Raw genomic sequence first — 26986 nt, forward strand, 5'->3', positions numbered from 1 at the left:
ACAGATTCTCTGACTGAGAGGAGCAGATCTGTATGTCCCCCAAGGGGATCTGCTTTCCTGACCCCTTGGGTGACCCAGCCTCTGCCTTTCAGGATGCTGTGCACACCAATGCTGGGTTTAAATATGTTGGAATTTGCTGGGTTTGATGTTCACAGAATCCCAACAATGAAGATGATGCTGGGCTTTTAAATTAAATGGATTAAATTTGAGATTATTGTGAGGCCATCAATAACCCCAGTCACACAGGAGTAATTGAAGGGCTTTGTGTTTTCATACTTGGCTTCTTTACAAGGGACGCAGGCTCCTGAGAACTCAGCTAACTCAATAGCCCTCCTTACCCCCGAGATGGCCCATTAAAAGATGCCTGTTGGGTGGTAACCTCCCCATATGTTTTCTCAATAAAGAGAAAAAGATGGGAAGGGGCGGGGTGGTGGATGGGGTGGGGGAGACTTCTCTTGCATTTAGAGTTGCAGCCTCTCAAAGCCGTCTGAAGCATACTGTTTAGTTCCATGGGCCCTGTCGCATTCAAGCCCCTGCATGTTTTGAAGCTTTCTCTAGCTTCTCCCCGAGCCTTGACGGCAGATCTGTCAATAGGCCAAAGCCTCACTATGGTTAGCTGAATGCCCCTTCGGCTTGGTGAGCTGAATATTAATGGTGCTGGCTGGCCCACGGAGCTTGCAGGCGGGGCGGTGGGATGGCGGCGGCTTTGCAGATCAAGCAGCTGCCTGGGGCTCCGAGGTGGGGTCCGACTGGATTCCTAAAGCTGCGTATTCACTGTGTTGCAGATCTACACGGACTGGGCCAATCATTATCTAGCCAAATCAGGCCACAAACGTCTCATCAAGGACCTCCAGCAAGATGTGACGGATGGTGTCCTCCTGGCGCAGATCATCCAGGTTGTGGGTAAGGGCAGCTTTTATGTTGGCAACAGAAGAGTCCCAGCGGCGACCCAGGAGGGTCAACGTGGGGGTCGAGTTGGGCAAGGGGACCGGAACACTGAAACCTCTAAGAAAAAACCTACTGTTTCTGTCACATGTGTTGACAATTTATTTGACTGAATTTTGTGCTCTGGGAGTGTGGGTACCAGCTTGCTTTCCCTGATAAGATCGCCCACACAGCAGTCAGTCTCCTCATGATTCTCCGAGAGGAGAGACTGCCCAGGGCTGGAGGGAGGGGCTGGTGGTTTGGGGGGTAGTTCCTGCCCACCCCCATCTTTCTGGCTCTCCCACTTCCCTGCTCTGGTGGTACTTTTCTTGTGGATTACTCTGGAAATAATTCAAAAAAGAAAAAGGGGGAAAAAAGGCAACATAGGGCTGGCTGGCTTAGTCCAACTTTGATTGGGTCTGAGAACTCAAAGGATCAGACCGTGCAGGGGGTTGGTTCTGCCTTAATACTAGGGGAAACAGCCTGGCACGGCGGGGTTTTTAAGGCCTCGGTGTGCTGGGAGGAGCGGGTCCATCCCGGGAAGGCATGTGGGTGGAGGCTGGGCACAGCTTTGCTTTGGGCCTGAAGGGAAGCATCCCAGTGGTCCTGCCTGAGAGCTCAGAGGAGGCGGGAGGTCAATTAGACGACATTAGGCTGATTGTTGTCACTGGCAGCGCTGGCAGCTGACTCGTGCCAAGAGAGGAGGCAGAAGGGAAGAAGCCCAAGCCCCTCTGGCGTGTGTTGTGGAATTGTTGCTTATCCTCCCAGTGGGAAGAAGTGGCCTTTTCTAGTTGTAGCTCTGCTCATATCTGTGGAGAGTGTATCTGAAAACAGGCAAGTCGGCCTTAGCCTAAGATTGCCGCTACCACTCAAAGAAGAAGAAATTTCCCGGTTGTCCTAAGATTGATTTCTTAAGATTAGTGTCCGTTGGTTTTCCTTCCTTCTCTCCTTTTTTTTTTTTTTTTTGCCTTACCTGTATTAGTTTTCTATAGCTGTCCAGAAAATTGTCACAAATTTAGCAGGTTAAAACACCATTATCTCACAGCTTCTGTGCATCAGAGCCCAGGCATGGCTCAGCTGGGTGCCTCTGCAGTCAGGGTATCGGCCTGGGTTGAGTTTTCATCTGGATGCTTGTCTGAGGAAAGTGTCACATTCACTCAGAGTGTCAGCAGAATTCATTTCTTTTCAATTGTAGGGAGTGAGTCCTGTTTTCTCACTGGTTGTTCCCTGAAGGTCACCTCTGCTCTTAGGAGCCCCTCTCAGCTCCTTGCCATATGGCGAGTCTCCCAATTCTTCAGAAACCATGCCAGCGAGGGAGAAAGTTCCTAGAGCAGGTTGGCGAGCAAGATGGCATCTCATATAATGTTAGATAATCATGGGAATGGCACCCCTTTCCCCATTTCCATGTTGGAAGCAAGTCCTAGGTCCTGCCATCCTCAGCAGGAGGGGGTTGTATAAGGGCTTGAACTCAAGCAGAAGGACACTTGGGGCCACCTTGAAGTCTGGCTTCCACACTTCTTTTCTTGCCTTTCATCCTCTTCTCCCACTCTGTATCATCACTTACCTTGAGCTCTTTTAAAAATTTCTCGCTTGATTTCCTCAACATCTCTATGAAGTAAGTGATATTCTCCTCATTTTAAAGAAAGGGAGGCCCAGTGAGTCTCAGTAGCCCAGCGTCACACAGGTATCCCTTCAAGAGAATTCACATGTGGATGAGATGAGTCTGCTTCTAAAGCCTCTGTTCCTTTCCCTGCTGCATCATACCCCCTCTCAGTCCAGAGACACTGAACATGGTACAAGGCTCTACCTGCCTTTGCTTCAGCTCAGTAACCATTTATTGAGTACCAACTGTGTGTCAGCAAGGAATAAAGAGACAAATGGATAAGGCTTGTAACTTTGGAAGAAAGAGTAGCATCTTGGCAAGTTCCTCACGGAAGAGTGACTTGCACCTGACCTGGGTTTGAGCTCCATGTCAACAGGGCCACAATAAGCACATGGGGCTATTCTGGCTGAGTCTTGGGGCTGTGTGGAATGTTTCCAACAGAAACCTTCTCAGCTTTCAGCACAGAGAGCAAGAGAGAATGTGGGAAAGGATGGTACCAAGAGGCCTTTCTCTTACCCCAGGTCCATTGCTCCCAACTGTAAGACCTCAGAAGAGTCACTTTTGCCTCTGTTCTTCATCTTGAAAATGGGCATGTCCTTGCCTGCTTTTTCTGATCTGTGGCAGTCTTATGAAATGCATCGTAGATATCAAATATGATTAGATTTGGAAACCTTGAAGTGTTCCTAGATAGCACTTGATAGCCACTGCCTAGAAAGGTATGTGTAGAAGAATGATAAGGCCTCCGTGGGAGTGTTACGGTGTGTTGTGATGGACTGGTTATGTCTGTCAGGGGCTCAGAACAGGTGAGTGTCAGTGTGTATGTTGAGAATTTTCTAAACATAGTGCCACAGGCATGTCAACTAGCACAGTTTTTATCATTGCTCTGGAAGATGCTTCCCTGAATCTATTCAGATGATATGAACATCCCTAGGCGATGACCTCTTTGGGCCTGGGCTACTGGTCTGTAATTTTAGAGGCTCAAGTTAGTACCAGTACCCAGACTGCACCTCAGGCCACCAAGTTCTTTCTCTCTGCCTCCAGGAGAGATCCACTCCTGCCAGGGACTCTCTACATAAAAGCAGATGTCAGGACGTGTTTCTCTATCTCTGACTGCCAGGTTCACACCCTTGCCTCTAGAGTGGAGAACAGAAGATGGGGAACTGAGGAGACAGCCAAATGTAGGAGTCCTTCGTGACATCTTCTCTCGATTGTCTATCAGCCAGTTCAGTGTGATCCTGTGAACACAGATCTCTTGGCAAGGGATGGGGAACATTTTCTGATCAGGATACTGAACTGTTGACCAGTTGTACTCTTTACTTTGAAGTCCATGCTTTCTCCCACACAAGTGTCCATTAAAAGAAAATGTAATAAAACACGTGAGTACATTGATTCAACATGCATATGTATATGTGTGCCTGTGTCTCTCTTCCCCTCATTATCTTGCTATTGATATAAAATTTTCTCAGGCTTGGAGTCTTGGTGACTCTGCCTTGTGCTAGACAGAATCTTAGTGGTTAACAGTATTCCTTCAATTGGTGAACTCCTACTCCTTCTTAAAGTAAGTTTCTCTCTGATTCCTCTCTGAGCTGCTCCAGGCAGAGCTGGAGGGACTTCCTCTCTCATTCTAGGCTGCTGTATTGGGCCTGGGCCTTCTCTCGTCCAGGGTCTGAGTTGTCTGCCTTTCTGAGTTCACAGCATTTAACATGGTGTCTGGCATGCATGGATGTTCAAGAGAAGCTGAGAGATTAGGGATAAGAATTTTACAGCAGCCCCTGCTCCTACAAGCCTGGGTTGTATTTCCAACAGGTGGCCTTGATATTTCCTCTTCTCAGCAGTTAGTATTCTTCTGAACATTCCTCCGAACTATATATACTGTCCTCCTTTCAGGATTCTGCTGCAAGTCTCAACTGTAAGGTCTAGAAGGGACTTTTAAAAACCCCAACTTGATGCATAGATTGTGTTTATGAAGACCAGTCAACAGACTCTATTAAATACTTCCTGTGATGGGCTGCTTACTACGTCCTCAGTCAGTCAGTTCTAGTGATGCAGAGTTGGGATCCTTCGAAAGCTCTTCTTCCATTAGGTCATTGCCTCCCTGTAAGTACTAGTTCTGCCCTCAGGGCTATGAAGAACAACCTCATCCAAGACCACAGGAGCATCCAAATAACTGAGGACAGTTGCGGATTAGAAACTGGAACGAAAAGGGACCCTGCAAGTCTAAACTGATAAATAGATCAGCAGAGGAGTGGGAGGTCTCCACTGTGCAGAACACTGACTGATAAATGTAGAGGGAATTGGGACAGTGTGGTAAAGACTCATTAAGGCAAAGATCCATGAAATCCTGAGGAGAAAATTCGATGAGGAAAAGTCTATTTGCATGGTCTCTAAGATGTCCCCAGGAAGAACACAACATCATGTATACTGACAGGGATGAAAAGCCTGAAACTAATCATGAGGACTCTAAGACAAACCCAAATTATGGAACATTCTATGAATATGGGCCATTTTTTTTTTTGAAACTAAAAAAAATTGCTGTGAAAGACAAAGGCTCAGAAATTGTTCCAGAACAAAGGCAACTAAAGAGAAGGGACTGCTAATTGTACTGTACAATCCTGGATGGCTCTGGACAGGGGAATAAAATGCTGTAGAGGACATCTTTGAGTCAAGTGTCAAAATTGGAATATTGGAAGTGCCTCTCTGAATTTTACAATTGTACCATGAGATAATATCCTTGTTCTTTGGAAATACTAAGTATGAGACAAAGGACATGGTCTAGGTAGTCTACACTAAAATGACTCTGGAAAAAGTATATGTATACCTATATAGGGGGAGGGAGAAATAAGAATGGGTGATGGCATATGGGAATTATCTGTACTATCCCTGTAACTTTTCTATAAATTTGAAGTCATTTCAAAATGAAAAGTTAAAAAGAACACGTGTAAGTGAAGGCCCCCCTCAAACTTGCAGGCAGGGAGATTGTCCTTTTTAATGATTAAGGGCGAGTTGTGCTATGAGACGTGACCCAATGATTGGGCATGGGGGGAGGTGGGAATCAGGGAAAGTCTCCTCGAAGAATTAGCCTATAAGCCAACACTTCAGCCTTGAAGTTAGCAAGGCGAAGTGGTCAGGGAAGGCATTGCTGGCAGAGGAAATAGTGTGTAGAAAGGCTGGAGGGCAGAAAGCCAGAGGGTCAACAAGGCAGAGGAAGGCAGGGCTTCCAGGTACAAGGTGCTGAATTCTAGGCTTTAGCCAAAGAACAAAGGCTGGGGTTGGAGAGTTAATTTTCAGGTTGGGGAGTGACACCGTCAGATGTGTGACTTGAAGGAAAACCTTAAATGCTTTTCACAGACACTGCTCCTGAATCTTCGACTAACCCAGAAAGATAGCTCCTGAGATCTTTAAGTCCATCCATCCTAGGAGCTGGGCTTCCCAGATAGTGGGATTATTTGGGCCATCACCTCCCAGCATTGCCTTCTGCCTATTAGGCAGAAATGGACCTTCTGCTTCCTTGTGGGCCCTTCCTTAAGTGACAAACCCTTCCTTTAGGGTCGGGTCTGTGCATCCAACCTCTTATTAGTGTGATTATTGTCTTGAGTCATGAGCTGCCCGAAGCCGGCAGTTGCCTGCCAGCCCTTCACAGTGCCATCTCCGCGAGTTATTAGAAGGTTTACGAGGCCAGGATAAACAGCATGAATCAAGAGGGAGAGACAGGCCTCCCTCCTCCTGCTTACATTGCTGTCACTCAGGGAGGACGCCAGAAGGGTTAGAGGGAAGGAAGGGGAGAAGGGGTGGGAGAATGGAGGAAAGCGGAGAGAGAGGAAGGGAAAGGGATGAACAAAAGAGGATTGGGGAGGAGGCCGAATCAAGGACAGAGAGGGAAAGAGTTACCATTAGAAGTGAGAAGAGACAGAAGAGCACTTTATTTTCCACTACCATTTGGGCTGCCTCTGAGCACAGCCAGGAATTTCAGAAACACATAGGCCTATACCTTTTTTCCATTGATGACCTACTACCATTGTATGACTTTGGGTGAGTCATCTGCCTTTCTGGGCAGCTGGTTTCTTTTTCCCATTGGCCAGGCAGCCAACTGCCCTATGCATAGACCTGTGGGCTGGCAAATGCTCTGGCCCCTTCAAATGAGATCCTCTGGGAAGTAATGAGTTTGATGCGACTCTTCTTATTTAAAAGGCACGCTGATGCTTTCCAGTTGCTTGCCACCATGTGTACAGAGAGGTTGCTACATTAGAGGGCTAACAGTGTCTTGGACACATTGGAATAAATAAGTTTCCATTGGTACTTAGGGATGCCAGTTTTAATCACAGTTGAGGACTTGGCAGACAAATGCCTTTGTATCTTTGGTTATCTGCTTTTGTGTTGCAGCCAAGGACCCCCTGTCCTGAGTTAATAAATGCAGCTCTGAAGGCCAAGCCCTCTTCCTTCTTACTGGAAGAATCAGAGCCTCTATTGTCATTCTAAGTATTTATGACAACCATAGACATTCTTGAGAATATATAAGTAAAGTAGAAGTATTTAAATGAAATTGGAAACTAGGAGATTTCAAACCCAAAACTTGTTTTGCATTTTTATTAAGCATTTATTTTGAGCTTGGGCTTATTCATTTGATTCATCTCTTTTCATGTATTCTTCAGATTGGTTTTAAATAGGCTGCACTCTATTGGTTTATTTTGAATGTTGTAAGATGGCAGCATTAGGCTTTTAGGAGCCGTGATATTTGAATTCAAGAAGAACCTAACTGGTTTAGGTGACAGACCAGAAAAAGGAATTAAGAGGAGTAATTAGAACAAACCCTTCAGTGCTGTTTATCCAGATGGTATATTAGAATCTTTAAAATGGTTTTTTAGGAGCACAGTTATCCATCCTTCACTTTAATGAGTGCTAATGACCTAATGCTGAACTGGGTATTGATCGGAGTCCAATGACTTATGACTTTGGCCATCATGCGTATCCAATTGGAAAATACTTGGACTGGCCTTAATTCTCAAAAGCCACTTATTTATTCTCCAGTGTTGTATATCAAAATTCAAGGTGAGAGTGCAGGCCTGCCATAATTTCCCATGTATGAAAGAGTGTCATTTGTCAAGGATCTTCTTTTTCCTTTTTTTTCCCAATACATACATCCATATTTATAAGTGAAAGTACAGCTGCCTCAGGTTGTAAAATTTGAATTCTTTTGAAATGTTCAGAATTCTCATTCTGAAAAGTTCCACCCAACAAATGTTTACTGAATGGCTATTGTGTCAGGCACTGTTCTGAGCTCCGGGGTTATGTTAGGAAACAAAATGTATAAAAATTCTTGTTCTTGTGGCGTTTACATGCTAGTGCTACATTCTGGTAATTGTTTTCTTGTGAACTGAAGAACAAATATCCATGAGTCACCCTATTCATTGGGCATCCTTTATGTGCTTTTGAAAGGCTTTATGGTACCTCTTTTGGGAGTAGGGGAAGCAGGAGGAAAAGGCTTCCTAAAATGCCTATCTCAGTTTCTTGACAGTTGAGAATATATACTTGGATCTCTGAAGATTGAGATCTTCCCAAATGGATGGTAAGCCTGAATATCTATTACTTTAGGCAAGTTCTAAAGAAGGAATAAGATTAGGCTGAATGTATACTAACCAGATTGTTTCATGCTAATCGGGTTTTTAAAGAGTTTCCTGCCACTAGCTGGCTTTCTTATTTTTTACTTCACTCTCAAGGTAGAAATACTAGAGGAAAAAATAAGCCCAACTGAGGTCATGGGGAGCTGTACTTATGTTCCAGTGTTCTAAAATCTTGGAGGTTTGGGACACTTTGATTCTGTTACCTTTTCCAGTTCTTGGTGTCTTTTCTCTTCATAGAAGTTTTAGACAGCCTACCCATTAAAATCGGATGTGTTAGGTATTTTTGGAATTCAATTTTGCAAAGACTTATTGAGGCCTCAGTATTCAAATGTGAAAAACAAAATCTACACGTCTTCCTGGCTCTTGTAGCATAGCTGGAGGAAACAGGAAAGGAGTTATACATTAGATGATTAAGAACAAAACAGAGGTAGGTACAGGGTGCTAAGAGAGCACAGAGACGACCTGAATGTGCCTTGTCCTTCTGGGGATGGTGGCCAGGGATGCAGGGACATGGAATCAGGGAGCTTATAAAGGCTTCACAGAGGACATAAATTCTTAGTTCTTTACTCTGGAGTCCTGGGTGAGTTCTGGGCTTAACTCGGAGACATCAAAAAGGAAATTTTTAGTTTATGTGGTTTACTTAGATGTTAATATAGTAATGGGTTGATGATAGCTACCGTTTATACAACACTGCGCTAGATACAAGGCCAAGCATTTTACTGGCATCATATAATCTGTTTTGCATAGCTCTTCCTATGAAGTAGGTTGTATTAGCTCCAAGTTATAGGTGAGGCAACTGGTCCAGAGAGGTTGAGAGGCATGGCTAAGATCACACAGCTAAGACACTATAGAGCTGGGATTCAAACCTGAGTATCTTTCCTCCAAAGCCAGTATCCTAGCCTGTGTGCACACTGCCTGTTCTGTGCTGCTGCGGTCACTAACTCAAGGCCTCTAAAGATATCCTGGGCTGTGGCCAGCAGGGCATCCCCCATACTCCACCATGAGGGCTGGTCCCATCTTCCCTGGCATGGTTATTTGATTTCCAGCTAATTCAATGTACCGTCTTTCTTTCACTTCTAAGTAGGTAGGTGTTTCAGATCTAACTTGGATTACTGTACGGCCTTGGATGAACCACATTTAAGTTTTATTTTTTTGTTTGGCACTTTATTATCACATTATTAGTAATCCTATTAAAATGAAGCAGTATTAGTATTTCTGGCTAAAGATGGGGTGAGATGCTGTCATCCCCGGCCTTTGCCCCCAGTTGCTGAGTCATGGTCGGACTGATCCATTCTGAACCATCCCGTCTTTTGCGGGAAGGTTGCAGTGTTCTTTGTAAATGCCTGAAGTGCAATCACTGCTCAGTCCATTTCCCAGTCTCCAAACATTTCCATGATGTCCCATCACTCCAAGACTGTCATCAATGCAGTTGTCTCTGCTTTAGATGATGACGACCTTGCCCCAGCTGTCCCTGAGGGACGGCAGCTTGATGAGTAAGTCCTGACGCTTGCTAGATGTGGCTCAGTATTTCACATGCCTGTGCTGATTGGACAAACCCCAGTATGGGCCTTCGGTTTTGGTTGGCCTCAAGGGTGCTGACCATCACTACTCAAAGTGTCTGTGGTGATAATTTATTTTCTGACTTGTGTTTCCTTTTTCAGCAAATGAAAAAATTGAAGACATCAATGGCTGTCCGAAGAACAGGTCACAAATGGTAAGTGGTACACAGGTAGTGAGTGTTTGTGTTATGTTGTTAAGCCCTGCCTCTAAATGATATTGACCATCTTGAAAATGTTCACACCATAAGCTTTACTCTAGGGGATTATATTAATAAACTCCCAGCCATTTCCAAGTGGCCATGGTTGGCTTCTCTGATATTTGTTGGCATTTACTGAAAAATGGCTGTGATTTTTACATAGGTTATGAGACAGCAAAAATGAAATAGTGTCCTTTCTCTTAGAAACAAATCATGCAGAACTGGTGTAAACATTCACTTGTGGGGAACTCGGACGATTCTGACTCATTCTGTTTCCTCATCAATTCCATTGTGCTGAAGCACGGATGAGGTGATGGTATCTTACTCAGAAACTGGGGCATGTGTTCTGATTGCCTTCAAAGGTTAGAATGATGTGAAATCAAAACTAACAGGAAATGTGAAATTTGTGATTATATTCAGACCATTTTCAATGTAACCTTTACAAATAATATTCTCTCTGGGGTGATCTGTTAAGCTCTAATATTATAGCTTTGAAAAAAAACCAAGCCTTTTAAAATATATTCTTGTTGTATGTTCTGCATATAATCTTCAAATTAAAATTCATGATCACTGTTGAGTTTAGAAAACACTAAGTTGTGAGGCTCTGAATGCTTAGTTTTCCCGTTCAAAATGCTTTTCAAATATGAATATTTACACAGAATGGGTATTACCAGAGTCTGTTAAGATGACACCAATGCCTGTTCTAAATATGCCGGTGGCAACTTAAGGACAATTTTTTTTTGCAAGGCATCAGTTTGCTTCCAGAAATCTAAAAAAAGGCGTAAGTTGTTCTGACCTCACCCCACTCCCTTTGAGTTGGCACGGTTTGACAGTCTCATTCCAGAATACACCAAAGTGATTGGCATTCCTGGGGTTTGCTGTTTTAATTTTCTGAATTGTCTGTTATCCAATGAGTTGGACAGACACCATTTTCAACTTTTTTACATGCATCAAAAAATTTCTTATTATCAAGAGGAGTGAATGGATATTGGGGGGTCATTTTTCAGTTTACATTTTGAAACAAATTTCTCTTTTTTCTTGTTCACTGGAGATTGTTTCTTTGATCCAGAGAGCAACCACTCCTTGCCATAGGAAAGTCCCCATGCATGTATCTCGTGGCTGCTTTGACTTTTGGAAAAGCTTGGCTGCTATTTTTTGCAAGAGCTACTGCAGCTGTCTGGTGTATTAATAATTGAGAAAATTTGAGAGATAGAAGACAATGTTAGGGCAAACATTTTACACAGGCAGCCATATCTTCCTATGGAAGAGATGCAGTATTTCCCCATGGGACACATAACAATGTCTTTGTCCTAGCCCAGAATAATGCATATGTAGAACTGACATTTGAAGGTAGTGAACGTTTATGCTATGGCATTTATATTTTCTGCACTTTCTGTTGAAGGTGTTTTTGTTGTTATTGACCATTTTCAAGCTTCTAAACTAATAATCACTCAAATTCTTCTGTGCAAATTTAGTTATATGCAAATATGGTCTTTATAAATGCTATCATAGCACCAATGCGATTTTGTGGTTTCTCCGTAACTTTGAGCTATGAAAGTATTGGGATTTTTGTTTTTTTTTTCACAGACTGTGTTTTTTTTTAGAACACAGGAATATAAAATCCTGTAATTGTGCGATAAATAGTTCCAGCCTAGGGGTGGAGAGGCAGACATGGTCTGGTGGTGAGTGTAGCAGAGAATAGTTCATTATACGGGATGTGAGTCCAGGAAAATCTAAGAACCTCCAGCACAGTCATTCCATTCTGTAGGAAATGAGAAAGATGATGATAAGGACAAGAGGGCCATTGTCCTTTCCCCTATGTCACCAGTGACAAACCCATAAGGCAGAATTCACCTAGGGCACACTGGAGTGCTTACAGAGAGGTATGGATGTGCTGGCTAATAGGACACCTGTGTATGTGCCTGAGCATGTGAGCATGTACAGAGCTAAAGCATTTCCACTCATGGGAAGCTTGATTTGGGAATACGGCATAGTGTATGAGCTGCCATTTCTAAATTCCTAGAAGAGTAAACTCCCAGTTAGGTTTATTTAGGGTGGCCAGTGATAAAGATTTGTTATTGTTGTTTGCTAAATAGCCTGTTTGGGTGTGGAGGTGGAGGTATATGGAGAACAGCATGTTGGCAAAAGGAAGATGGTGCACCCTGAGATGGGAACTTGTGGCGTGTACCTGATGGGATGGTAATTGTGGATCCCTTGAAAATAATCAGCATGGAGTCGAATTGCTCACTCCCTAAGAAGACAGAGCATCTTCAGGAGCCTTTATTCATGGAGCCAAAGAAAGGCAGTTTTGTTTCAGAGCAGGAGGAGTAAGTGCTCTTCCAGTTTTCAGAGGGCAGATTCATTTCATCAGTTAATGGGGGAAGGAGGCACAGCCCTTTGCCTCTTTGTCCTGCCCCCTCATTTCTCTTCTTCCTCCTGACCCACCAGCCTGCCCCAGAGCTCTATTCTCTGACTTCTCGTCTCCAGACTCAGCTTCAAATCTGCTGACTTCCCAGAGGGAAGGGGAAGTGAAAGCAGACCCCGGTGGCATACAGACCAGAGAATTCCAGGCACCTTGATGCACAGACATGGGCATGACATTGCATACTGTGAGCCTACCAATCAGCACCTTTTCACTATGCCAGCTAATGCCAGGTACTGGGCTGCGCCAACTGAATACTCAGATGAACAAGATGGGATCCCTGCCCTCAAGGAACTCAGTCATGAGTGGGCAGGAGCCCAAAGAACAATAGAACAGTGCACCTGTTCCCCCAGACATCTGTCAGCAGCATAGCAGGGGCCGATTTCTGGGGCAAGGGGAAGCTTAAGAATAACTTCTAAAGGGTAAGTCTTGAAAAGCAAGAGGATCCACCACAGGGGAATGATGAGTGGAAGAGGATTCCCATTTCTGGAGAATGTTTGCCTGAGGATGTCATGGACCTTGCAGAGAAAGGTTTTACAACATTTGTTCATTGATCCTACTGAAGTGCCATAATCTATATCTTATGAGAACTTTTCTGGGCCTCTCAGCACCTTTGTGTCCAAGGTAGGGGATGGGGCATGGAAGAGCGAGCCAGAGTACAGCAGACCCCACAGGCCTGGTGATCTTCTTAGGTCTGGGACAAGGCTTCTGCATTCATCATCACTACCCAGATGGCTGCATCTTGGGGAGCAAACTCCACTGGACCTAGGGGTGAAGTTTTCTAAAGGAAAATACCTCTGGTCATCAACTCCTGTGGACAGAAGTTCAACCATGGAATCTGGAAAATGAGAAATGCTGTGTGGTGAGAAATGATGGTTAATATTTTTAATATCAGCACTAATGTGCTTCCCTGCAGTGCATTAAAGTTTACGAGCCCTTTCACACTTATGAGCACAGTGGATCCTGCTGACTCTGCTCTGGGCCAGCATAACACTCCCCTTGTCCCAGTGAAGAGACAGGGTAGTGGAGGGCTGTCCCCAGCGAGAGGCAGAGCCAGGAGCACCTGCTGTAACCTTCTCACAGCCCTCGTAGAGTGGGACTGGGTCTGGGACCAAATGCAGAGAGACATGGCACTGACTTCCCTTTCCCTAGCAAGCCAGGCCTCAGCTTGTGTTTAAGGAGTCCTTTGTCCTGTTTTGGGCTGACCTAGATGCTTTTGGGGCCAAATCCTTGGAGATGGAGCTGTAGAAACAGCACTCCTGACCCTGTTCCCTCCCCACTACCGAATCCATCCATTTGCCCTTAAAGTTTATGTACGTGCATCAGAGCTGGTTAAAATGTTTTGTCTGTTTCACATTGTCATGGCAACCCAGGGGCATCTTTTTGGCTTTTCAAGCGGTGTGTGCAGCAGTTACGTATTAACTTGGAGGGAGAAACATTGCTTGGAGCCCAGCTGCGGGTGCTAGGCGGCTTCGCTCCTTGACCCACTGTGCTCCACGACACTGGCTCACTTTGGAGCCTAGGAAATGGCTGCCACAGGGGGTGGGTTTCTTTTATAGTCATTATTATTTTAAGTGGCTTGGCTTTCTGTTATTGATTAGAGAAAGTGCAAAGTTAGCAAGTGCTCCTGGTCCTGGCAGGGGAAGCCCCCCTCCCGCTGTTTTCCCCTCTGGCTGATCTCAGGCCTAGGGTCATCCGGGCCTCCCAGCATTGCCTCCTCCTGGGGTCTCAGGCAGTCTTCTGTCACCTTCTCTTGGTGCTTCTAGACTGAGGGCCCTCCTGGGCTTGGGAGCCAGACAGGTCAAGTTTGAGTTTGTTCTCTGAGCTGCTGTGGCCTTGAGCTAATTATTTAACTTTTTGAAGCCTCTATTTCCTGTTCCATAAAGTGGGATTGATAATAATACATACCTCATAAAGTTTTTGTGAGGACTAATGAGGCAATGAAAGTGATAATAGTGAATAGTAACAATTAAAATGGTAATATGTGACTAAAGTCTAAAGAGTGTTTGCCTTGTGCCAGGTGCCATTCTAAGTGCTTCGCAAATGTGCTGTTAGTTCACCCCCACCCCTACCCCCGCCAGCACCACCACCCCGACCCTGTCCCCCCAGCAGCCCTTTCCCTACGTGATCTTATCCCCCTGCTCCTAGCATAGGAGTTTCTATGGTGATGGTGATTGGTTTTAGTTGTTCATTTGTTTTGGGACATGGAAGCTGCCAGCCCTCTCCTCCTCATATCACACATACCCCAGAATTTTGCATACAGCCTGAGCAGATCGTGGATCCCAGAGACTGACCCATGGGACCCCGTAGGTCCCTAAGTGCAGTGCTCCTGCTGCTCAGGGCCCAGCTCTCCTCCTCACCCCGTCCTTTCAGGAGCCAACCCCCAAGTTCCCAAGACAACAGGAGTTTTTACTTAGACACAGAGAAGGATAGAGCAGTGGTTTTCAAACTAACTTCTATTCCATGAGCAGAACCCCACTTTTTTTTTCCAAATAAAGTTGCACGTGGAGACCAAGGCTTTCAGAGGTAATTTTTTGCCCCAGAGTACTCACTTGGGAGGCAGAGGAGGTGCTCAAACCCAAGCCTGTCTAGTCTGAGAGTCCGTGGAGTTCAATCTCATGAAGAAGAGGTGGACTAAAAATAATCACCTCACCAATCCTTGTTCTCATTACTTTTCACCTGTAGATATAGCCGAATCAGATGGGTTTAGCTGGGAGTTGGTGAAAAGGGAGGAGAATGGAGCTTTTCTGGAAACTGCCTGATTTGACCTGTTTTTGGAAACTCAAGCTGAAAAAGAGGAGGGATCCCTAGAGTCCCTAGTGAAAGGCAGCCTCTTGAGATGGCCTCAGAGTCCTGCGCCAGGTGCCTCCAACTGTGTTCTGTACAGAGCTTCCTAGGCCAAGGGAAGGCTGGCAGCTATGCGATCGGGTTCCCAGGCCCGGTGACCTTGAGCACTCCCAACAGCTGAGCGAAAGCTGGCCACACGTGTAGGGAGTGTCTGAGATCCTTGGGCAGCTGAGTTGCCTCTTCCCTGGGCCCCTGGACCTATTTTTACACAGCCCTAAAGGGTACACTTGTAACAGAACCAAGAAAGAATGAAGAAAAGTCCATGGGCCACTTAGAATTTAAAGCAAAGAAGGAAAAGTCCAGGGTCAAGATCAGGAAGCATCCACTACTTCCCACTCAGGGCACATCCAGTCGCTGCTAATGTTTTGGTTAGCCTTCTCTTTCAAAGGTGGTGACCACTTCCTCTTGGCTGTGCATGTAAACTCCCAAGTAGATACTGCATTTCCCAACTGTGTGCTTGTCTTGTAATTAATATAAATTAATATATATGTTATATATAAAAATTACTATAAACCTTGTAATTAAATTTTGAGACCTAGTCATATTTTGTTATTTCATAACGTCAAAGCTTTGTAATACATACAACATGTTTTTCATCTCTCTTAGTTCAATAAAAAAAATCTCCATATTCCCAGCACCTGGCATGGTGCTAGGTGAATTGGAAGTGCTCAGCTAATGTTTCTTGGATGAATGAGCTAATTAATGGCCCAGTGGTCCAAGAGCTTCCCAGAGAGTGGGGGTGACGTTAATATGACATCAAATTTTAATATGTCAAATACGCTGTGTACTTCTAAAGGCTATAAAGAAAGTTGAGTTGTCCTAAGCCAAGAAATTCTCTGAAACCAATCTCTTTTCTCACAATTTTGTATTTTAACTTCATTATAGAGGTATAGGGAAAAGAGAAAAATAGCAGATTTTCATTAGTAAGGGAACTTGTGTTGGGTGTGACAAAGCCGCCTACACTAGTGCTTCTGCTTTAGTGTGCCTAAGACTCAGCTAGAGGGCTTGTGCAGACAGATCGCTGGGCCTCGCCCCTGAGTTTCTGAGTCAGTAGGTCTGAGGAGGAGCTGGAGAATTTGCATTTTTAATAGGAGGTGATGCTGAGCTGCTGTCCGGTGACCACACTTTGCCAAAGTTGCCTTAAAGCTAAGTAAAAAAAACCTTTTTTGGGATATGCCTGGGGAAACCTGCATTTAATTTTGTACATTCTATTGAAGAGTTGTTTGAAAAATTAATGGTATCTCTAAAGGGTTTATTTAACTTTAAATGTTTTGAATGAGCCAATCAGTTTGCTTTTTTGGAAAGGTTAGGACGCTTCAGATACCACATCCACTCGTCTGAGAACTACAGTAAGTTCTAAGGTGATAGGATCTGGATTGTGCATGTGGCGATAGTCTTAGAGTTTGCAAGTGCCTTTACCCCTTCCAGCTCACTGAACCTCTGTGACCCTTCATTTCTTCCATTAAAAAATCGAAGTGATAATCCTTTAACACATTGTACTTAACTGCTTGTATCCCACTAGACACTTCTCTGAGGTTGGTGTCACATCTGTCCATCTGCCCGTACTGCCTGGCACCTGGTAGTTTTGCTCAGTGAATACTGAAGAAATTCCCATCATACTTACCTTGGGACTGAGGCATTGTGAGTGGCAAAATAGTGTTCAGTAAGGTTAAAGAAACTTAGCGAATATGAGGATAGGCAGAGAGAGAATAGCTACCCACTTACTGAGCCGAAAGAAGTTGGATGGTGACTTGTAACCATGTAGATCGTGGTTTCTGTAAAAGCCATCTGGACCTCATGCTTGGATCCACCTCTCTGCGTATGTCTTCACAGAGTTCTTATGTTTCAACCTAGCTTTGAAGGGGTCTTTTTGTATGTGTGTGTGTTTTTTTTATTTTCCATGAAACAGAACTCAACAAGGAATTCTTGTTTGCACTTTAAGGCACGGTCGCCTATGGTGTTTGCATGTTGGGAACTGGTTAGTAGATGAATGCCAGTGTGCTCACTGAAGCAAAAGGGTAGAGAACATGGGGAAACAAGCTGAGTTCAGGTCCCAGAAGACCTTTTAAACAAAACAGAAACTGAATAGATGCAAACAGATGAAAATCAACATACCAGATAAAAATGGATCTTCCAGCTTGGTTTTAAAAAAGACATGATAATTTGGCAATGCTGGGTTGGCATTCCCCAGGCAAAAAATTGCTAAAACTGGGTAGCAGCTGCCCCCTTTAGGTAGGTATGAGTTGCATTTGTCATACTCCCCACCATTCCCTATTGTCTTATATCCAGCTTCTGTTACTCTTTTTTTTTTTACCTGTCCATAACCTGCACACATTTGAGGGTTTTGATCCCCAAATATAAGTATCATGAGTTTCCTGAGTAATCCTAAGCATTGACATATGGTAATTTGAAAGATCCCTGTTTGGAAAGCATTTTGACTTCAAAATTGTGTCTGTAAGTGTTTATAATGTGTTAAATGATTTCTTCTAAAGATTTAAAACACTATAAAGAAACATAAATATCTTTCACAAAACATGTCTAAGAGGATGTCAGAGAAGTCACTCTTTCCTCTGTGAAGTGTCCTTTGTTCTTTTGATGTAAGGATGAGATTTGGTTTGGATGGACTGATTACTTACTTGCCTTGTCACACTGCCGAGGTAGAGGGTAGAGAAATAGTGAACCTCTTGCTGTTTAGTTGTTAATGTTCCATGTTTGTAGGAAGCTTTATACCTTTAAAACACTTAAGTGTTCAAATTTCTGCAATTTAGTAAGTGCAATTTTAGGAAGGCACTCAAATGCTCTGTGCCTCCATTTCCGCATCTATAAAGTGATAGGTACCCATCTCATCTAGTGGTGAAATTAACTGAAATAATGTATGGAAAAGAATTTATCTGGTGCCTCGTGTTTTCTGAGTCCAAATACTTGTTTCTTGTGGGGCCTCTATAAGGCTTTCAAGAAAGGGATAAGTATCCCCATTTTACTGAAAGAAGAGTTGAGGCTCAGGGAGATTAAGTACTTCTCGCATAGATAGCCAAGAAGCTCTGAGAAATCCATGGTTGTCCACATTTCACCTCTGGTCCTGTGAAATCCTTTATATTCCTCTCCCTCATTCATATTTTCTCTGCTTAAAAGCTTCAATCACAATGCAAATGGTAACACTTTAACGTGAGTTCATTTTCCCCATGGACTGGATTTGATGGACAAGCGGGATTCCCACATTGGCGTGAACTTGGTAGCAGTCATGTCAGGTTTGATGGGGTAGCAGAATCAGACCAAAATCTCTTCATTCTCACACCTTCCCCTGGAGGAACAGGAAGGTAGGAGAAGGGCATGCAACCTGGATTTCCTTCACTGTTGCGAAAGATGATTAGTTACCTTTCATGGGAGGTTTTGTGATGAACAGCTTAGAATTAATGCCTTCCCCAGGCTCCATTCTGCTTCTCTAAGGGGATCATTCAAAGAAACCCTAATTAAAACGAAGGGCCTTTAAGGATTAGCCAAAAGATGGGGTGTTTCTTTTCACCTGATCTTTTCCCCTCTATATATTCATCAGTCTTTTGAGACTCCTTTGAGACTTGCAGAGATTTTATTCTGAGTTTCAGAATTTACTGGTGCTTTGTTTATAAATGGCTGTAAAATGCTTTTTATGATTACTCAGTTGTTTAATGTTAGTCTTTAGGGGAGGATGTCTTCCTAATACATTAGCATATAGGTAGAGCCATATGAAATAACCAGTATTTAACTATTTTTTACTTACATAAAATATATAAGTATATATATTTTATATATACATGGTTCAACTGAGTGCTTGACAAGGGTAGAAATAGAAACAGATTAGCAGTATGTGACAAATTAAAAATTGTCACTGTTTCCTCACAGGTGCATTAGATATCTTGTGGCCTTGGAGAGATCGAGGATATCCTGTAATAGTGACCTTCCTGTCTAATTTGTTCTCTTCCAGTGGACTTTGACCCTGCCTCTGACATTTTGGCTATGGCAGTATGCAGAATTGAGAACTATATTAGTTATTTTTAATTTTATATAATTTCTAGTTGGTTGACATGTAGTCTTTACCTTGATCACAGATTTTAGAATTTGAAAATGTTGGCCAAATCTAGTTTCTTGGTGTCACTAGAAATACTGCTTATACACTACTTGTAAAATCTCCCAAATGTTGTATAATTAATGATCACCAGTGGTCTACAAAGCAGGTTCACCTCTTTCACCATCCCCTCAAATGGCTTTTGAAATCAAGAAATCATTTGAGGTAATGTATGTACAAGATCCTAGTATTGTGCCTGGTATATAATAATCACCCACTAATTTCTAACAGCATCTGGAATTGGAGTGGAAAGAGAAGGGCAGGTTTTGGATTATATCTCCTGCAGAAGTGAACACTATAAGGTGACATATACAGGCAGAGGATCAAAGAGCAGTCACTGTAATTCCAGCTGCCGCCACAGCAGGAGAGCAGTCTCACAAGAGTCTGAATGGAGTATTAAAGCATTTAAAGTTATCTACTTGGCTTGGTTTCCCGGGTTATAAGTGCTATCAAGCTGTGTCTCGCAGTTGTGTACCTTCTATCCTTGGAACTGGAGGCTTGAAATCCATGGATCAACTCTTCGTGAGCAACCCAGAAGAACCATAAGCTACAGACATAGGCAGACTGGCTGAGCCTCAAAGCTGAATTGCACGGGCTGTTGTGAGGGAACTGGTCACCAAGCTGGTGAGCAAGTCTGGCTCTTGGCCTTGATCTACAAATGATCCCATTACCCTGTTCCTTTATATGCATTTGCTGTGTGGGTGAAATGATATATTCTAGTGGTATTTCCAAAACTGAGGATTCACTGCACTCGTGATGTGTATCCAAGATCTACTGTGTTGGTTTATTTTGGTTTATATTCTGCTGCCTCTTGAAGACTTTGTGGTAGCTTATGGGTTTAAGCATGTAAATATGGTAAAGATACAAAGAGAACCCAGACTTTCTAAAGAGAACATAATGCCAGGCTTTTGAGTAGGTGAGTTGATAGGTGTAAGTTAGCCCTTATCACATTTGTGACTGATGTTTAGTGAGGTAACATCTGCTGAAAGTCTGCTCCAGGAGGTGATTGTCACCACTGTTTCGCCTTCCCCCAGAGTAGGGCCTGCAAGAGAGTAAATACCCAGTCATTATTTTGCAAGGAATGTATGGGAATACCAAATTCTAGTTAGTTCCTGAGGGAGGTGCCCCAGTAAGTGCCCGCAGTCCCACTGCTGTCCATTGGTTCAAGAGGCAGCCATGTGTCTGGGGTCCAGAAGTCAGGTTTTTCTTGTTAAAGTTGTAATCTGAGTTTGTATCATTTTCTGTAGTAAAGTCAAAGTTTTTTGCAAAAAAAATACTTGATTCTTCTTAATGAAACTATTTAAGGTGCTAGGGTTTCCCATGTATCTTAATAGAGTAGACTTTGACCAGAAAACTTTTTTTTTTTTTTGACAGAGCTGATTCTGACAGGGTCAGAATGAATTCCAGCTGCAAAGAATGCATTTGTAGAGAGGCTGTGCTAGTGTTGTACAATTTTAGCGATTTTCAGAGTGACTCACAACTCCAGAACAGTCTTTCACTTTCAGGAGAGGCCATTGGTGTCTAATATTCTGCTGTTAGGGGATTGTATGAAGAAAGAGCCTTTTTTAAAGCTCTGACTATATAAAGTCTCAGACCTTTTACTGTCAATCCGTCTACTCCTCAGTATCGTTATCAGCATTCCTATGTAACATGATGAATTTGAGGCTTGAAGCAGTTAATAATCTTACTAGGATTTTGTGGGCAGTCTGTAATGGAACCAGAATCCAGTATGGAAGAGCTCAAAGTCCATATTCCTTCAACAGACACTGTCACCCAGTACTTGTGACTCCAAGGACTACTGGGTGAGCTACTGCATGGGAAGCCAGTAGGTCCCTTCTGCCTTGGTATGAATTAGTTATTAGCATCTTCTCAAGGGTCGTTGCTGAGAAGCAGGCAGATAGCAGGTGATGGAGAGGGCCCAGGGTCCTGGAGAGCTGGGCTTGAGAGGAAAGCCAGGAAGAGGAAATGTAAGACAGCGCAGATAAGCTTGTTAAATTCTCTGTCTTGCCAGGGGCCAACCCCACACACAGCATTGGGAATGTCATGGCCTTAGAACTATTATTGCCCAGGGATGTCATGTCAAAAATTACAACACAGTAACAAAAAGAGCCTTCCTGCGCACTTACTAAGTACCACACTTACATTCTCTCATATAATGGCAACCACCATCCTGTGTGGTAGGTGTTACAATGCTCATTTTACAGATCAGGCCATAGGGAAGTCACCAAATGTTGTAATTTAGTAAATGGCAGAATCAGGCTTTGAATGCAGATTTGTCTGATTCCAGAGCCTGTGTTATGTCCTGTAAATAAATACCTCTCTTTAGGTCTAATCACCCCCTTTTAGCATTTGTGTCCAGTTCCTAGTTTGGAAGCCTTGACTTGGAACCATCCCTTTGGGGAATGCTAGGCTGTTAGGGGGCATTACTCTGAATTTGTAGCAGGAGAAATAATATTCAGAACAGTAAACTGAACTCAGCGCCTCTGTTTGGCTCTTTTGACTTGAGGGTTCCTGAGTGGAATGCTTCCACTTTTAGTGACTGCTACCTCTAAAAGGCGATATTTTGCAGAGCTCAGCTGTAAGGGTGATTGTGGGAGCCTCCCGAGTAAGGACTGACTTCCAGAACTTCAGCTACAAAGGTTTCTCTCAGTGTTTCAAGGGAAAAATTGAGAAGTCAGGAAATAACAGGAAAATTAAATATTCTAGGCAGTTTGAAGCCAAGTGGCAAAAGATAGTCAAGGAATTTGAGATTCTTCAATTTTTTTTTCTCCTCTAGAATTTTTTGTGTCCATATGGACTCACCCATTTGCTATAAATACTAGTAGATTCCTATAAAGTTTTTTTTAAAGAAGAATTCTTGAGAACATCTTAGGAAGTGGAAGTTACAAATATTGTAAAAGATAAGGTAGATAACATTGCCAAATTAAAGGAAGGAGCTGGGAAAGATGTTAAAGCATAAAGAGAAACAGACTGACATAGGGACTCAAGCCCGATCTGGCTGTTAAGTCCCACATTCTTAAGCTTTCTGTTTCAAAGCCACCATGAAAACTAGAGCTGACTTGATGAATGCTTTGAAGCTTGAGTGGTCAAAGCTGAGACAGAGGACATGGAGCCCCTCATGCTACTGGACATAGATGGCCTTATGCATCAACCAAGCAAGAGGCAGCTTGTGGGGCTTACAAAGCGGGGGTGTTCCTGAAGATTTCCCCACCTAGAATTTGAAGTGTCCCCATTTCCCTCATTTCCAGGGACCACTTCTAAAGTGAAAACTGCATTGTCTGTGCTCCATCAGCTTTGTTCCATGGGGTTGTGCATCTCCAGGACCACCCTATGGCCCTTGAGGCATGTGATCATGTGACAGTGCTGGGCCCCAATACTGACAGTAGGTGGACAGAAAAAAAAAATTTAAGCTGACAAATCATGTATCAGTTCGTGCCCATAGGAATGCAGAGGAAGGAGACAGATAACACTGATAAGATCAGTGTTTAGGAGAGCAGTGCCCCAAAGTTTATTTTGCTTCTTGGTTTAGTTTCATGGTGGCATTTCTTTTTCTTTTCCTGGCCTCTTTTCTATTTTTATTTTTGGAAAGGAACAGAGGAAGGATATCAGAGGACACGGAGGCCTATTAGGTATGAAGCTGACCTTCCTAGTATATGGGACCACAGATGCTAACCTTGCTTTCCCATCCCTTCCTGCCTCTGTGCCCAGCCCATATGCCCCCGGAGCCTTCCCAGACACAAAGTAGCCCATCTGCAAGCTTTCAGACCAAAAGGGCTAGGCTTGTCTGCAGTTGCCATGGCAGTGGCTGAGGCCCTCAAGACTTCCCTAAGAAGAACAGGAGGACCCCTGCCTTCCCTCTCCTATGTCATCTTCTGACTGTGGCCCACGTGACCAGCCCTCTCTTCTTGCTCAGTGTCATTTCTCACTGCTCTTCTCCCTTGCCCACTGCCCCCAACTATTCCACTTTCTTTTGGTTCCCAGAACATGGTATGCTGTGCCCTGCATAAAAGCTTTCAAGCCTCAGGCTCACTAAGTTTGGTATGTTTCTCCTCAATATTGATGCCCAGCTAACTCTTAGATCTCAGCTCACATTTTCCTCCAATGAACAGATATTCTTGAGTATCTGTGATGGGTTCCACACTGTTAAAGTACTTGGGGCTGTATCACTGAACAGAAAAGACAAAAAGCCTTGTCTCTGTGCACCTGCATGCTATCTCTAACTTAAGAAATTGTACCTGACACCCCCTGCCCCACCCCTAGGTCAGGGGTTGTACTGCATGACAGATGTTATCTGTACTTCTTTGTGCACTATTTAATGCCAGTCTTCCTCCATTATTAGACTGTAGTTTCTGTAAGGTCAGGGATTATTCACCACTGTGTACCCAGTAGCACCATATGGCCTGACACCCAGTAGGTGCTTAGTAAACAGGGGTGAAGCAATGGATACATGAAAAAGGATGAATAATGATTATTTTTGTTGGTAAGTAGTAATATCAGGGGTGAGGGTCATACTTCTGGAAGGAAATTGTTTGAATTGATGCACGAGGCTCATGGAGAAGCTACACTGTGCTTTTAAAACCCCCAGAGCTTGCAAGTTCTTGCTCAGCCTTGTCTGGGATCTAGGTCTCCCATTGCCTAGGTTTTAGGCATTTCATAATTTTTAGACAGTGGCTGTGACCATGCCTGACTTTAATGCAGCAGCTGTTTATCTCCCCTCCCAGGATGGAGATCCCCATGGGGCCTGGTGAGAAATTCTGAACACATGAAAACAGAGCCCATTTTCCTCACTATGCCCAGAGCCTCATCTTGCCCCAGTCTGGTAGCGCCCATAGAGATGGTCTTCATTTGCATTAGTCATTTTCATGCACTTTACACTCAGCTACACTGCTGTTCAGAGAAAAATGCTGCCATGACAACTGCCACAACAGATGGTATTTGATCAGTCTCTAAGCTACCAAGAAGACATACAGCAGTGCTTCCGAGCTTTGCATATTTTACTGTATCATGAGACTCAGTCCAGCCTTAATCATGATTGAAATGTGAAGTTTTCCATTTGCCTCCTACTCTCCCCCTTCTCTTTCTAGTTGTTTGGCATTTGTTTTGATTTTCCTTGTTCTCAGGCTGTCCTGGGTGGAAATATATTTCTGGATGTGGAGAGAAAGGCTACAACATACATAGTCCGTGGAAGTTGCCCTGCAGGTTTCAAGTTCAGAGACTGAGAAACTATTCATTTTAAGGATGGAGATCTGAGCTGAGACTGGGAGAAAGGTTTACCTGCATCCGTTTTCTTTTGGATGTACATGGTAGAGACCACATACGGCCCCCAAACAAAGGGAAGCCTGGGGAGGTACATCTCCCTCCTTCCTCCAGCACCTTTCGCTTCCACGGTCTCCAAGCTACATTGTGGTCCTTCTGGGCTTCCTACCTCTACCTAGGCTGATGCTGCAAACTCCAGGAACTCCATCCCAGAGCCATTTCTATGGTAACGACTACAGCAGCTTTTGCATCCAGTGCTGTTTCCTGCCCTCTCTCAGCAACAGTGGAATGTCAGACTTTGCATAGATTTTCTTTTCAGCTAATTTTGGAAAGTAGCTTATATTGGCTGCTCCATGCTAATGAACAACTTTAGTTGTATTTACATACTTTGCTGGTTAAGAGACTTTTCCATTGCTCTGCAGATCCTCATCTCACACTGTGTCTGGATCACACAGGAGCCACAAGCCTTATTAACTGATGGGCACAAGGACACCCCTGTGCTATGAGTGCTGGGCTCTTCCACTGGGATGTTCCCCATGCTGGGTATGATGGGAGCTTGCAGTTTCTACAGTAAACTCAGGGTTGTTTGCCTGTATGGTACTTGAAAGAAAACTTTAAGGTGATTTTTAATCACAGTAGAGCCTGGATCAAATAAAGTTTCCCCTTCTGATCTCATTCCCAGTAAAGCTTTAGGTTGAAATCTATATTGGATCCTATTCTGCTTCCCAGCCGTGCTCTCTTCCCGGGATGCAGATCAAAAGAGCATGGTCTTGTCCACCTTGTAGGGAGGGATTTTTAACCATAGTGGAACATATTAAAGAGTGGATTTGGGACTTCAGGAATTTTTTTTTTTTTTTACTTCTAGTGTCATTAATCTACAATCACATGAAGAACATTATGTTTACTAGGCTCCCCCCTTCACCAAGTCTCCCCCACAAACCCCATTACAGTCACTGTCCTTCAGTGTAATAAGATGCTGTAGAATCACTACTTGTCTTCTCTGTGTTGCACAGCCCTCCCCTTGCCCCACCCCCAACATTATACATGCTAATAATAATACCCCCTTTCTTTTTCCCCACCCTCATCCCTCCCTTCCCACCCATCCTCCCCAGTCCCTTTCCCTTTGGTAACTGTTAGTCCATTCTTGGGTTCTGTGATTCTGCTGCTGTTTTGTTCCTTCAGTTTTTCTTTGTTCTTATACTCCACATATGAGTGAAATTATTAGGTACTTGTCTTTCTCTGCCTGGTTTACTTCACTGAGCATAATACCCTCTAGCTCCATCCATGTTGTTGCAAATGGTAGGATTTGTTTTCTTCTTATGGCTGAATAATATTTCATTGTGTATATGTACCACATCTTTTTTTTTTTTTTTGAGAGGGCATCTCTCATATTTATTGATCAAATGGTTGTTAACAACAATAAAATTCTGTATAGGGGACTCAATGCACAATCATTAATCAACCCCAAGCCTAATTCTCAACAGTGTCCAATCTTCTGAAGCATAACGAACAAGTTCTTACATGGTAAACAAATTCTTACATAGTGAATAAGTTCTTACATGGTGAACGGTGCAAGGGCAGTCTTCACAGAAACTTTTGGTTTTGATCATGCATTATGAACTATAAACAATCAGGTCAAATATGAATATTCGTTTGATTTTTATACTTGATTTATATGTGAATCCCACATTTCTCCATTATTATTATTATTATTATTTTTAATAAAATGCTGAAGTGGTAGGTAGATGCAAGATAAAGGTAGAAAACATAGTTTAGTGCTGTAAGAGGGCAAATGTAGATGATCAGGTGTGTGCCTATAGACTAAGTATTAATCCAAGCTAGAAAAGGGCAACAAAACATCCACGGATGCAGAAGATTTCTCTCAAAACAGGGGGGGTGAGGTTCTAAGCCTCACCTCTGTTGATCCCCAATTTCTCCCCTGATGGCCCCCCTGCGACTGTGCCTGTCTTAGGTTGTTCCTCCCTTGAGGAATCTTACCCGTCTCTGGATAACCAGTCATCTTCCGGGGCCATACAGGGAAATGTAAAGTTGATAAACCACATCTTCTTTATCTATTCATCTACTGATGGACACTTAGGTTGCTTCCATTTCTTGGCTATTGTAAATAGTGCTGCGATAAACATAGGGGTGCATCTGTCTTTTTCAAACTGGGCTACTGCATTCTTAGTGTAAATTCCTAGGAGTGGAATTCCTGGGTCAGATGGTATTTCTATTTTGAGGAACCTCCATACTGCTTTCCACAATGGTTGAACTAATTTACATTCCCACCAGCAGTGTAGGAGGGTTCCCCTTTCTCCACAACCTCACCAACATTTGTTGTTGTTTGTCTTTTGGATGGTGGTGATCCTTACTGGTGTGAGGTGATATCTCATTGTGGTTTTAATTTGCATTTTTCTGATGATTAGTGATATGGAGCATCTTTTCATGTGTCTGTTGG

The 26986-nt window shown here is 43.5% G+C and overlaps 1 protein-coding gene across 9 annotated transcripts in view; it reads left to right on the forward strand.

The window, feature by feature from the left end:
- The window catches only part of NAV2 (neuron navigator 2), a 685764-nt gene that overhangs the window by 432393 nt on the left and 226385 nt on the right, over positions 1–26986 (forward strand). For all 9 annotated transcript variants that reach the window (XR_008999256.1, XM_057507467.1, XM_036920166.2 and 6 more), the window contains 2 exons: positions 786–903; positions 9807–9859. Coding sequence is in view for 8 of the 9 variants with exons in the window: in XM_057507467.1 (XP_057363450.1) it covers positions 786–903; positions 9807–9859 (171 nt within the window). In the remaining variant the exon portion in view is untranslated. The remainder of the gene's footprint in view (positions 1–785; positions 904–9806; positions 9860–26986) is intronic.

The sequence above is a fragment of the Manis pentadactyla genome, chromosome 9 (assembly GCF_030020395.1).
Source record: "Manis pentadactyla isolate mManPen7 chromosome 9, mManPen7.hap1, whole genome shotgun sequence".
Taxonomy (NCBI): Eukaryota; Metazoa; Chordata; class Mammalia; order Pholidota; family Manidae; genus Manis; species Manis pentadactyla.